The 13,955-nt window shown below is 26.0% G+C and overlaps 1 protein-coding gene and 1 pseudogene across 1 annotated transcript in view; one reads left to right on the plus strand and one right to left on the minus strand.

Annotated features, from left to right (window-relative positions):
* The window catches only part of LOC149061615 (uncharacterized), a 587,539-nt pseudogene that overhangs the window by 386,023 nt on the left and 187,561 nt on the right, over positions 1-13,955 (minus strand).
* The window catches only part of Apoltp (Apolipoprotein lipid transfer particle), a 124,495-nt gene that overhangs the window by 86,852 nt on the left and 23,688 nt on the right, over positions 1-13,955 (plus strand). The window contains exons 66-69 of the mRNA XM_089218145.1: positions 1,005-1,161; positions 9,754-10,004; positions 12,714-12,847; positions 13,481-13,681. Of these exons, the coding sequence (XP_089074271.1) occupies positions 1,005-1,161; positions 9,754-10,004; positions 12,714-12,847; positions 13,481-13,681 (743 nt within the window). The remainder of the gene's footprint in view (positions 1-1,004; positions 1,162-9,753; positions 10,005-12,713; positions 12,848-13,480; positions 13,682-13,955) is intronic.

Below are 13,955 nucleotides of genomic sequence, written 5' to 3' on the forward strand. Positions count from 1 at the left end.
TTTTCGTATACAATGATATAATATCATTGGATTCAAATTTAAATCCATCCATTACAGTAACCCACTTGTAACCTACTGTACCTACAGCAGAGCGACATACACGACTTACCCGCCTTTTTTCCTTTAATAATGCAGTTATTCAAGATTCAAAATCTGATTTTTGGAATCTTTAAATCTCGAAGACTATGTTTTAAAATTCTTGAAATTTTTGTAACACTTCAGGAGTGTCCTGTAGCGAAACAAACTTTTGTTTTTCAAATGAGAACCCACATTTTTTACACTATTTAACAGATATTTATTTTTTTGAGAATTTTGATGTATTTAAATCAAAATTCTAATGTGTAGTTTTTGAATTATTTAACTTTGTGTTCTAAGGATAAAAGGTCCATGGTTTAAACTTATAAAATGTGTGGTATGTGTTGGATTTGAAAATATTAGTCATCAAAATTAATCTATCAACTTAAATAATTTGTAAAAACGACTTATATAACATAAATACTAGTTCCGTGTATATTATACTTTTGTAAAACGATTTTTAACGGCTATTATCCTTATTATAAACAATGTAATAACTAAGAAACTACTTATTCAAATTTTAAATTAGGTGCATCAAAATATTTTTAAAAAAATAACTAATAAAAATTTAACAGTTAAAAAGGGGGTTCTCATTTGAAAAACAGAAGTTTGTTTCGCAACAGGACACTCCTTAAGTAGTACAAAAATCTCAAGGATTTGAAAACTTAAAGATTTATGATCTTTGAGAATATTTTATAATTTCAAAAATTATAATTTGAATAAATTCATTACTAAAAAAAAAAATTAGGGTAAGTGTGCTTGGTGAATCATCCGGCTTCACGATATGATAAAATACTATTATAACTATTATTAATAATATTACTAATAATAATAATAATAATAATAATAATAATAATAACCAAAACAACTTAGGTATATTATACAAAAATTACATTGAAATTGTCTTCATTTCTTTGTTTATGCTTCAGGACGTGAGAGTTTTTCCCGACAGTATCAAACAACTGCCACTGCAACTGAACGATACAGTTATCTACTACGAAAACGAATTGCTCATAGTGGATAGTGAGAGGGGCTTATCTTTAATATGCAACATGAATTTCCAATATTGCACGTTTCACGTATCAGGTAAAAAAATTAGTATTATTGTAACTACTAAAATTAATAATTATTATAATCGGGGGCGAGTAAATTTACGTAATTATAATATGATTATACGTTATGGAATTATGATATCTGTGACGTGCAAACGTGCAGTTGATATTAGTACCTAGGTACTGTTATTTTTAGGTAGAGGTAAGATTTTTATTATTATTACAAGTAACACAATGAAAACCAAGCTACAAATTTGTTTCATTGTACAATGATTCAGTATGCATAATCATTTTTATCTTCCATTTTTTACGAAATTTAAATATAATAGGTATATAACGAAACTATTCAAACTTCAAAATACACGTTAGTCTTATATTTTGTATATAATACAATTTTAGATGCTGAACGAAGTGATGAATGTATTGATTTTACAATGATGTGTGTGTTTTTTTTTTATGTTTGTTTTTGTGTCTGTGTACAGCATAACTAGTCGAAATAATGCTTCGATTTCAAACTTTGGTGGTGGTTTCCCATGTAAAAGTGAATATCCTTGGTGCATTATAGAGGTCAAAAGTAAACATTTTCCAATAGTTTTCAAAAAAATCGAGAAAAACAAAAAAAAAATGACAGAAAAACGGGAATTTTCACGCAAAATCAGTTTTCGACCAAATTGATTTTTTTTATATGGTTGTAATTCAAAAACTAATCACTGTAAATCTTGAAATTTTCACCAAATGTTTATGTTAGTGTTATCTATATACGGTTTAATTTTCAAAAGTTTTTGACTTTTTTTGAGTTATTTATAGACCACTGCAATTTTCAATTTTTTTGAGAATTTTTTTTTTAAGTATCAATAAAAAACTGTTGGACGATCAAAAAAACTTGAAAATTTAATACATGATTCCTTATGAGTTGTTCTTATTGTAGCTAAAAAAAATTAAAAATCGTTAGTCACAATTTTTTTTTATAAGCGTTTATAGTTCAAAATTTTACGAAATCTGTCGAAAACGCGAAAATTTGCAAGTAATTTTGAAGTTGAAAAATCATAAAATTTTTTGCGTTTATAACTAAGGATTAAAAATACAACACTAAGTTTTCCATAAGTTTTCCTTCAAATAGCTATAGAGAAAACTCGAAGCATCATTATAGGAAAAATTTTAAGTGCGTTTGAATTTTAAATTTTTACGAAATAGCGTAACGAAAACGATTTATCCTGAAACGATTTTAAATATTTGTTATTATTCAAAAAGTATAAGTCATAGATACTTGAAAATTTTATCAGTTATTTAGATTGGCATTTTCTTTACATGATTTAATTTTCAAAATATTTCGACTTTTTTTGAGATATTTATAGACGACTGAAATATTCAATTTGTCTGAAAACATTTGTTTAAAGTGTCGATAAAATTTTTTTGGCCCTATCAAAATACTTGAAAATTTAATACAAAGTTCTTCATAAGTCGTTCTTATAGTGAATAAAAAATTATAAGAATACATAAGCACAATTTTTTTTTATTAGCATCTGAAGTTCGAATATTGACAAAAATTCGTCAAAACCATGAATATTTTTTTTTGTGTTTGTCATTACGTTTTGGGGCAGTAAAAATGCTTCGACATTTAACTTCAGTACCTTGTTAAATCAGAAAGTGAATCTAGTTGATACTTTGGGGGATCAAAAAAAAAATTCTTAATATTTTTCTAAATAATCGGGATAAACAAACTAAAAATTAAGGGAAAACAGGAAATTTTACGTACAATCAGTTTTCGACAAAATCAATTTTGATTTTTTATGTAACTTTAAAACGAATGACCATTGATACATGAAACTTTCACCGAATGTTTATATAAGTATCTATGTTCTATCCACCGTGAAATTTAAAAAAAAAATTGATTTAAGTTGAACTATTCATAGCAATTTTCAATCATTATTAGTTTTTTTTTTAAATTAAAATCGATAAAAATTTATTTTTTAGGTAGAAAATCTTGAAAATTTAATACAAGGCTTTTAACATATTATTACAATAGCAGTTGAAAAATAAAAGAAATTCATAGTTACAATTTTTTTTTATAAGCATTCAAAGTTTGAATTTTGACAAAATACGTAAAAATCACAAAAATTCACAAATTATTTTAAGCTATAAATTAATATAAATTTTTTTTTTTTAAACTAAGATTTAAAAATTTAATATAAGATTCTTTACAAGTTTTTCAATCTTTATCACAAAAAAAATGTAATGCAAAAATGCAAATTAAATTTTTATAAGCATTTGAATTTCAAATATTGACAAAAATTCGTCAAAACCATGAATATTTGCGAATTATTTTGTAGTTCAAAATTCATAATATTGTTTGTATTTTTATCTAAGGTTATAAAATTCAACATTAAGTTTTCCATAAGTTTTGCTTCAAATAGCTATCGAGAAAATTTGAAGCGTCATTATAGGAAAAATGTTTTGAGCGTTCGAGTTTTAAATTTTTATGAAATCGGGTCATGATAACGATTTATCCTCAAACCAGGTATATGTATATCTATGATAACATAAGGTATGAATTATGATAACTACATAATAACTACACTAATTGATTAACCATGCCTTATGCAAAATGCGTCTTAATTTAAAAATAAAATATTTTTTTCAAAATAGAATATATGACAATATTTAAATATAATATATCTTAGGCTGACAAATCATCTCCGTTCAGAATCGTTTTTCATATACAATGATACCTATCATTGCATTCAAATTTAATCCCATCCATTACAGTAACCTACTGTACAGCAGAGCGACATACACGACTTACCCGCTTTTTTTTTATATTGATATAATAATATCTATAAATTTAGGTCACAAATAAAAATATTATTATTAAAACTATATTTTATATTATATTGTATGGTTCTTATTTTGAGCGTAAGTTGGATGGAACAGATGTATTTCTAATATACATTGTACTCGATTTTTTTACGTATGTATATAATATTTTGTTGCATTTTTAGTGATTTTAAATTAATTTCAAGTATAAATACTTGTACAGGTACGTCTTGTACATAAGCATACGTGTGATCTTGTTATTATTTATTTCCACCAAATTGTTTCATGAGTGCGATTGAAAAATAATGAAACACTTTGATAAAATAAATTCAAAGTATTCGTCATATAGTAATTGGGTAATTATAATAAAACGAACAACTTTAGCTGACCTGCAGTAAATGTCTTTGCTATCCGTAGAGGTATGAAACTATGAAATCAATAAAATATAAAAGTTGACAACAGTGGTGATGGCGTGCCTAAGAATTTTAAATAATGAAGGTGGAGAAAGGTTGTTATAAGAAATAATTTAGTTTGAGATTTTATATCAATTAAAATTTCAAAAATCTGCCATATAATATTATCTTAAATATTGCTGAATATGTAGTAAATATGTAATAAAAAGTAAAAACAACGAAACGTACAAAAACTAGAATAAAATAAATTAAATTAAGACGTGACAAAGAATAATCACAAACAGTTGAATATCTATTTGATTTTGAAACTTTTTAGTGCCATACCTAAAAATTATAAAGTCCCACGACTCGCAAATTCCTTCTCATGTTTTGTCACTAATTAATAATGAACATATTTTAATTTCTTTTATTATTAATTTATTAATGATATGAAGTTTATTTTTAGCTGTATCTATAGTATTCTATACTAACTATACTTTCAAACTGATTATCTTTTTAATTGATGTAAATCGTATATTGCTGTTGTCGAATTACTCGTAATGATAATACTGGGTTTCACTTTTTTCTTTAGGGTTATTATTTCAATATTATCCTGATATTGCTCGGTTTTCTGAAAAAATTCTAAATATTAATGTTGATGATACAAAAATATTATTTGATGTTCAAAAAAAATTAAATCGCCTTAGACGGTTTTCTAAAAAAAAAGAGTTCATGCATCATTTAGTCTTCGATAATCTTGCTACGTATTTATTGATTTTTTATTTTGGATTCATTATAAAATTGAGTCTAAAGAGTTGTAGTCATTCAATGTATTTACAAAACGTAGCATTCATTCCTTTGACAGTCATTTATGTTTTTGGACCTTTTTTCGTAGAAATTATATGACTTACCTATTTTATAATTCAGAATAGTTTAGTGTATCTTATTATCTATTGAAAGGGGTTGCTTTAATTTTGTTTAGAACAAGTTTATTAATTTTGACTACATATTTGATGAAAAATTATGATTTATTTTTTCTACCTATTGAAAATACGGCTTTTAAAACTTCTAATTTGTTAGCTGTGTTAATAAATGTATTTGCGTAGATGTCAAATTGACTTCCTCTTTTAATATATTTAGTATTTTAGCGTTCATTCAATTTTAAACTATGATACAGTAAAGTTGTCTGAGGTCCATTCACAACTGTCAATAAATGTCGAGTCCATTGCACATTTCTCATGCTGTATGCTTTTATTCTGAAAAATTGATTACTCTCCGCATGATAACTCTTCTGTTTTTAGCGTACTTAATTTAAAATATTTATTAGACAGAAGAGACGATGTAGTAATCGTTTTTTTTTTTTAAATTAATCAATTCTGAAATTGAAGCTTCTATATTATGAAATAAAGTTCATTTTCTTGTCCCTCCATTAAACCATCATTGTCCCCAACTCCTTCTCACTTAAATCTTCCTACTCTCTATTTAAAAACAATTCAATACTAAACATAATGTAGTTGGCTAATCAAGATCCATCATCCATTCTTTGATTTTAATATTATCAAGAAGTTATTTTCACTATAATTATTTCTATTTAAAAAATATATTTGACATTTATTCTCTACCTATTATATGCATATTTTAAATTTTTAAATAATAATTGATGTAACTTACAACAATGTAACAACAATTATTCAAAAAAAAAATCAAAATCATGTTTAATAAACAAATTAATATACTTAAAATATTATTATTTTAGTGTGGTTTCAATATTAATTCCATGATAAATTTTAAGTTTTTTATGCATAATATTATATTTTGTTTCAATTATTCAATGTTGTTGACCTTGATCTTTTTGACTAAGTTTTTATATAATTTTTATATAGTCTTCGATTATTACTTTATTAATCATGGTTACAAGAATAAACAACAAACTCATTTATGTATTTTCCCACCAATTTATAAAATATTTTCAACTTAAATATAATATAATAATTATATGCCCAACAAGTTCTATTGTGATTATCGTACAACATTTTCCATTTTTCAAACAAATCAGGTTTATTGTTTTATCATTATTGGTTCATTTATCATAAACAATATATTTTTCACTTCAATTACTTGGAAGTAAATATTTTCTTATAAAATAAATAAAGTATTGGTAAAATTTTCCCAAGTGTATGAAAATAGTTTTAAAAAATTTAAATAAAAACGGAATATTCTTTTTAAATATTTTAACACATTAAACATTGATTATTTATTTATTTATTTATTTTTATATTAAGATAAGATAAGATGTTCCTAGCCTTGAATATCTACATCTATTGATATTTACAATGGTACATTTTTAACAATTTGAACATGATTATTAATTTATATAGACATTTAAATAGTAAGATGAATTTGGTATCTAGTATGTACATTAGTGATCATTAATATTAGTGATTATTTATTGATGATATTATGAAAATAGTAAATAATATTAAAGATTGTTTTAAGATTTGAATTTAGATTTAAATTATCCACATCAAATTAATTCATAAGTTCATTCTTAAACCAACCTTGATAAATTCGAAATATAAAACAATTAACAAGCTTAAAATAAATGTATGATATGAAAATATCTTTGAGGTGTGTAAACACTGAGATGAATGTTCGTCAAGTATCGCCTATCATACAGATTATTTTTTCAATTTTATATTGTTAACTGTTATATTTGCTCATAACTTTATATAGTATTAATGCTAGTAATATAAATCAGGATTTTCCGTTAACAATATTTTTCAGAAAAATAAATACTTATGACTTTTTTTCTGTGTGCTGCTGTTGTCTTGTCATTATATTTATCCGGTCATTGTTGAGTATACATTAAAAATCGTTATGATCGAAATTATATTTTTTTTTTATGTATAAAGACTAAAGAGTAGAGGCAAATAATTATTTATACCTACCTACATTAAACGTATTATCATTTAAATACTATAACAATGAAGCTGTTAAACTATTAATTTTTAAACTTTTTTAACTTGTTTAGCTTAATAATGACATTATAACATAAAATTAACATGTTTGGACAAAAAATTATTTATCATAAATGGTAGATGAAAAATCTACTTAAAGCACCTTTATTAATAAATCCAGTTAAATTATTTTTAACAGTTAAAAAACGTATCTATCTATGGTGGAAAACAAATCAAAATTATTTTTCATATTACCGACAGACATTAAAATGCAGTGTTGTGCTTAGATAATTTTTTTGTATCTAGATATAGATAAGATATATGAACTCAAAATATATCTAGTTAGTGATAGATAATGATAAATTAAAATATATCTAGATATACATACAGATAAAATCAATTTTATCTAGATGAAAATGAGATGATTTTTTAGAAATGTTATTCTTAAAACATGAATTTGTTAAATTTTATTTTTTGTATTAGGTTTGTAGAAAATATTAATACAATTATGAGTTATGACTATATATCTCAATACTCAATTGTGATGGTATGATACTTTTTCCATAGGCAATGAATAATAATAAATGAAATATTTATAACTTGCAGACTGCAGTAGTTAATTAATAATGGTGAGTGGACTGAGTGGAGCTGGTGGTTTATTCTTATTAGTTATTGGTATTTTTAAACTATTATAATACCAATATTCCCACTTTCCAGTACTATCGTCTATCAGGTTATTCTTAGACCTTCGACTTGAAATTATTTAATATTATTATATAAAGCTTATCTATTGTTGTCTATCGACGATCAATGATACACTTATTATTATTAATTTCTTAAAAGTGGTGCACATTAGCGACAAATGATAATAATAATTCTAGGTACCTAAATATATACGTATAATTCATTATACAATTTTAAAAATAATATCAGAAAATATGATGTTCGTATATTTTTCAGACTACGTCTCGTGAACAATCTAGATAAATTAATTTAGATGACGAAGTTTTCTATCTTAGATGACAGGTAGATACCAATTGTGTAATTTATCTAGATAAGATAAAAGATACGATTGTTTTATCTAGATACATTTATCTAACTAAATTTAGCTATTGCACAACACTGTTAAAATGTTCCCATAGGTTTTGTATTTATGTTTGATAAATCAAATGCGTGTTTTTTTCCTAGAATTGATTAAGTTACACCTATTCCTTCGTTTATTCACTCAAGGAGTTTAAGTCGATCAATCATATTATGAAATAATTAAAATAACACTTTAAAATGTAATGTAAAATATCTGGTTTATAGAGAATTAATTTTAAAAAAAACTACCTACCAATACAATTTTAACCCGGGTGAGAAATTCGTATTACATATAATTTTTTAATATTTATAAGATAAACATCTGAAAAAATTTTTTTTGGATAGAAGAAACGATCATATTTTGACATTTGACCAATATATTATATGAGTACCACATTATACATGCATGTTAAATTTAAGACCGAAATTATGGAAAATATAATGTTTATAAAATTGATTCGTCATCGACAACTATATAAAAGAGTTTTAAAAGTGTTAATTTTCTAAAAGATTAATTTTGAATGTAATTAACATGATTATAAAAACATTTCCTTATCAAATAAGACTCATTGGATGATAATTTTACAAGTTAAATTTATAGGTATCAAATAACTAAAAGATAAAGCTTTTTTTTAAGGAGTAGGTATGAGTGCATGACATTGTACTTTTAATAATATTAGTCAGTATATTTATAATCACACTTCAATACTTCATTATCACATTACTGATGAAAATAATTTTGATTAACTTGAAAATTTATTGAATCATCAATAGATGAAATAAAAGAGGAACAACATAACAAAATGGTAATTCTATAGTTATAAATAAAAGTTAGAATTTATTAGTATATTTGATTCAAACAGGTTTAGAATTTAGATTGAAAGTTAAAAATCATTAAATTACTGGAACAGATTTTTTATCAATCGCTTCTCGAATCCAATCTTATGCATTTGAGACTTGAGGTATAGAACAATTATTTTCTAAAAAACAACTTTTTTCAAGGTCTTACATAAACTTTCTCTTTTAAAATTAAATTTTTCTCAGATTTAGGTGATATCATAATAGTTTTTAAAATGTTATTAAATGTTTTAATTTAAAGTATACATATAAACAATTATTTTGTATTATTAACTATTAACTATAGTCTTTAATAAAGATATTCATCTAAGATTATTCCAAGATCTTCGTTATTTAATGGTTTAAGATTTTAAGTGCTGATGATTAAAATAAACTAAAATAATTAAATTAATAGTATACTGTAATTATTATTGACTATAATAAATAATAAATTGATCAAATATCGAAATAGTATTGTTTCAATTAATAATAACTATTATACCATTACATACATGTATGCTTTCTGTTACACGACTTTTTCAGGTTGGTATTTCGGGAAGACAGCGGGATTGCTTGGAACGCTGGACAATGAGCCCATCGACGACATGCTTTCGTCCAATGGTTACTTGGAACCAGACTTGTACAAGTTCACTGAGAGCTGGTCATTGAACGAAAACAGCTGCAGCGCGTATCCGTCTCTCCAGAGGAAATCGTCGCCCAGCGCACAAATTGTGGAGATCTGTGACAGTTATTTCAAACACAAGACCTCACCACTATTCACCTGCTTTTCCGTGGTACGCATAATATTAGTAATATTCATCGTCATTCGTATTCGTCGTGTAACCATCACCATTCACCATAATAATAAATGGACGGAACTACCAAAAACAAAATGACGTACCCTGTTGGGAAGAAAGTTCCCTCATAATTTTTGCGACCAATATTATTTAATGCCTTAATGATTTTGATTTATAACCAGAAAAATCAACGGTGTTTATAGTAAGGAATATTGTATTTCTTTTTTTTTCGGGAGAGAGTTATGTTTATTTTTTTGATTCAATTTCTGAGTTAATCAGATATTTGGAAGCTAATAATAATAAACAATAATTAGGGCTGTGGATGCAATGAATTTCTGTATCGACGAAATACATTCTAAATTTCTAAATGAAAAAAAGTAAAATAGAAATATTATATAAAATATTACAATATTGTTCTAATTATAAAATCTATTTTGGATAATTTTTCATACAATAGTGTATATAGCTATCTTTTTAATGTTTTTTATTTTTATTTCATATCTGGGAAAAAAATACTGGTTTGTGGAATCGTCGAAATCAGTACCTGTTATATAATATTTTTACATAAAATGTAGGCTTTAATTTTTTAATTATAACTTTTTTGATATATATTTATTTTTTAACTATTATATTATTATTATTATATTATTAACCTACACATTTTATTTTACTTACACATCTAATTGCATAACAATGATAAAAAAACAATATTTTTAACCTACTGTTAGTCGTAATTTGCTATCGACAGTCCTAAGTCTGTATGAAATGAGAAGGAAAATAATGTTTTTACGTTGGGACGCAATTCGGGTAGTTGTTAAATATGGTTGGGACGCAATTCGTGTAGTCGTTAAATATCTTTGAGACGCAATTCATGTGGAAAAGAGATTTCGGGACGCAATTCATGTGCAGCGAAAATGTATAATGCGTATTATTTTTAATATGAATACCGTTTGTATTTTTTGTTATAATACACATTTATTTTGCTAATGTACAAGCTTAATATTTTACGCTTACTATATTTTATGACTACCTACCTTTGAACACTACTATTCTAACCTAACCATACATAATATATTTACTTAAGTATAAATATAATTGTTAATTTTTTTTCATCAAGTAAATTTCACATATTCCGGAATATTTAATTTATACCTTTTGTAATGTTTATTTTCTTATTGCTGAGCGCACAATTATTGCGTTCGTATTTCATGTATTTAGAGTGCATTAAATTCACAGCTCTGGTAATAGCATACAGTCATACAGTAACGGCAGCGGCCAGCGGATATGCTTACCGGATTTAACAGCGAGTCACAGGCGCCGCGAGTCTTAGATTAGGATGTCGGATGAAAACCACGCGCCATTTAATACTTATATCAGTATCTCGCTCTGTAAAAAATGTAAATCAATTTCTGAGTAGATACAGAGAAACGAATTATAATGCAGTGAAAAAACCGATAATAATATATAATATGTGATATTACTGATATTATAATATTTTGATAGTAGGCAGATACCTAATTAAAATCATGTAAGCAGGTATTACGTCTTTGGACAATAGTATTATAATATTTCTGTATTGCTGCCCACATAATAGCCTAACCCCTAAAAATAAGAATAGAAAAATACAAGTAGGTACTGTAAATAATATACTGAACAATTAATGATAGTAAAAATAATATAAATTTTAGAAGTTTTGACGAGCTTATTTGACAGTAAAAATATTAATAATATTGTTATTGGTTAGATGTGTTTTTTTAATAATATAATATTATTTAGGAACGCCATTGCATTTAGTATTTGCCTTTCATATTTAATCTTAAGTATGATTTTACTCTTCTTAGTGCTAAAAAAGACCGTTATTACAAGTTATTACATTTTTATATAATATAATTCCATCACCCGTCAGTTATTTGTATTTGAATTTTGGCATGCCGTTGTACCCGCACTCTATCTGCGCTATGTAAATCTTATTAAAATAATTTTTATAGCTATTGGTGTATTGTATAGATACGTAAATACATACATAATATTATTATGATTAACCCACAATAGGGTTTACAAAAGGTTTTTAGAGCAATAGATGGTAGTTAATCATTCAAACTCCAACAGTGAATATAAAATAAATATAATGTATATTATGTACTTAATGCCTATACACAATAGTCATATATAATCAGTTTAATGTGTCCTTAATCCTTATACTCCCATAAGAGTTTCTAAAACATTTTTGTTTTATTAATTTCAATCACTTAATTCTCTTAGTGTAGATTATTCAGCTTTTCGCAAATAATTGAAAAATTCAAATTTACTGTTTTGGGATTTTAGAATTAACGTTTCTAAAGATATTTGAAAGCCTGCAAAAGAAAGAGCCTTTAATAGGTACAACATAATATCACGACAAATCTAGACTATAATAGAATTTCAAAACGGTTGTCGATCGTAGAATTGTACGATAAGCATTAATAGTGCCTATATTTAACATGATGTAAATGTAAATTACATCATTCCCGATAAATGACAATAACAGGCGATATTCTTGCAGGTCACTGTTTAAATCGAATACCCGGCCGGTACATCATATTATTATTATTATTATACACCGTAACTCCGGTCACACGATAATGACACTGTGATAATATCTATATGTAGGACTGTAGGTAACTAATATACTAGTACGTCCTATCGTACATTTTTTATATTTTGCAGATAAACCCTAGTCCATATTACGACCTGTGTCTGAAACAAGCCAACAAAAACGAGACGTGTACATCGGCGACCGCCTACAGCGAAATGTGCTCCATAGAAAATCTGCCAGTCCGTACACCGACAAACTGTGTCAGGTCAGTGGTCGGAAATTATTTAATTTTTTTAATGGCCTGTCACATGAGCTTTCAATACGGGATCTTTCCATTTAATATTATTATTTTTATTATTATTAGTATAAATAGGTAATAACAGTAGTTATTTTCTAAAATAGGTTTGGTTGTTTGGGACAAAAAATTGTCTTTCTGGAATAAATCAACAATATTAGTTTATTTTGATTCTGATTGATGGAATATTTAAATAAAATCAAAGACCATATTTTCAGATACTTTGAAAATTTAGTAACTTTGAATCTACTCATTCAAATTTTTATTTACATCTCCTCATTGGTATCTTACAAAATACTCCACTTAAACTTAACAACTTATAGTAAAAAGGTAGGCTCTTACATTACGTTGGTTAAATACCAAAATAATATCATATAATACTTATATAATTTATAAGAAATAAAATTTTTTTTTTGCATATTGTAAAATAATATGGTATTTGATAAAAAAAATTAGCTCAAAACTAGAATTGTATGTGATTAGTGTAGCTAATTTCAGACGAATCCCTACGTAGATAATTTTATACCGTGTAATAATCCATTTTGCCCGATCCGTAATGTCGCTATAACTATATTTTACGGTGTCGCCCGAATTTCGCCACAGGTGTCACGCAATAAACAACACGGAAATCACCGAGGGCGATTTCTTGAGTATCAACGGTAGCCACGTACCGTCGTCGGCCGACATCGTGTTCATCGTCGAGGCCAAACAATGCAACGAGAACTTTGCGGAAAAAAAGAACGTGCACACCCTGCTCACGATGATGGTCAAAGAGTTGCACGATGTTGGGATGACGAACAACAAGTGAGTATAACCATACCTACATCAGAAAGATCAAAGATTAGAACTCGACCGCAAACGTTTCGGTTTAACAAAAATTTACGAAAGTTGATTCCTTTTTATTCCTAACTAATATCGGACCATGCAATGTCTAATTGGATTTCGCATTTTTAGGGCACAACAAAGAATGTGGAAATGATATACCTGTTGCAATGTTTTTTATTTTGTTTGATAACTATTTAAAATGATTTGAAAATTAACATAAGTAATAATCAATGACTTATACGAATAATGAGGT

Source organism: Diuraphis noxia, unplaced genomic scaffold, assembly GCF_037042655.1.
Source record: "Diuraphis noxia isolate RWA-SAM2 unplaced genomic scaffold, SU_Dnox_SAM2 contig0001, whole genome shotgun sequence".
NCBI classification, from domain to species: Eukaryota; Metazoa; Arthropoda; class Insecta; order Hemiptera; family Aphididae; genus Diuraphis; species Diuraphis noxia.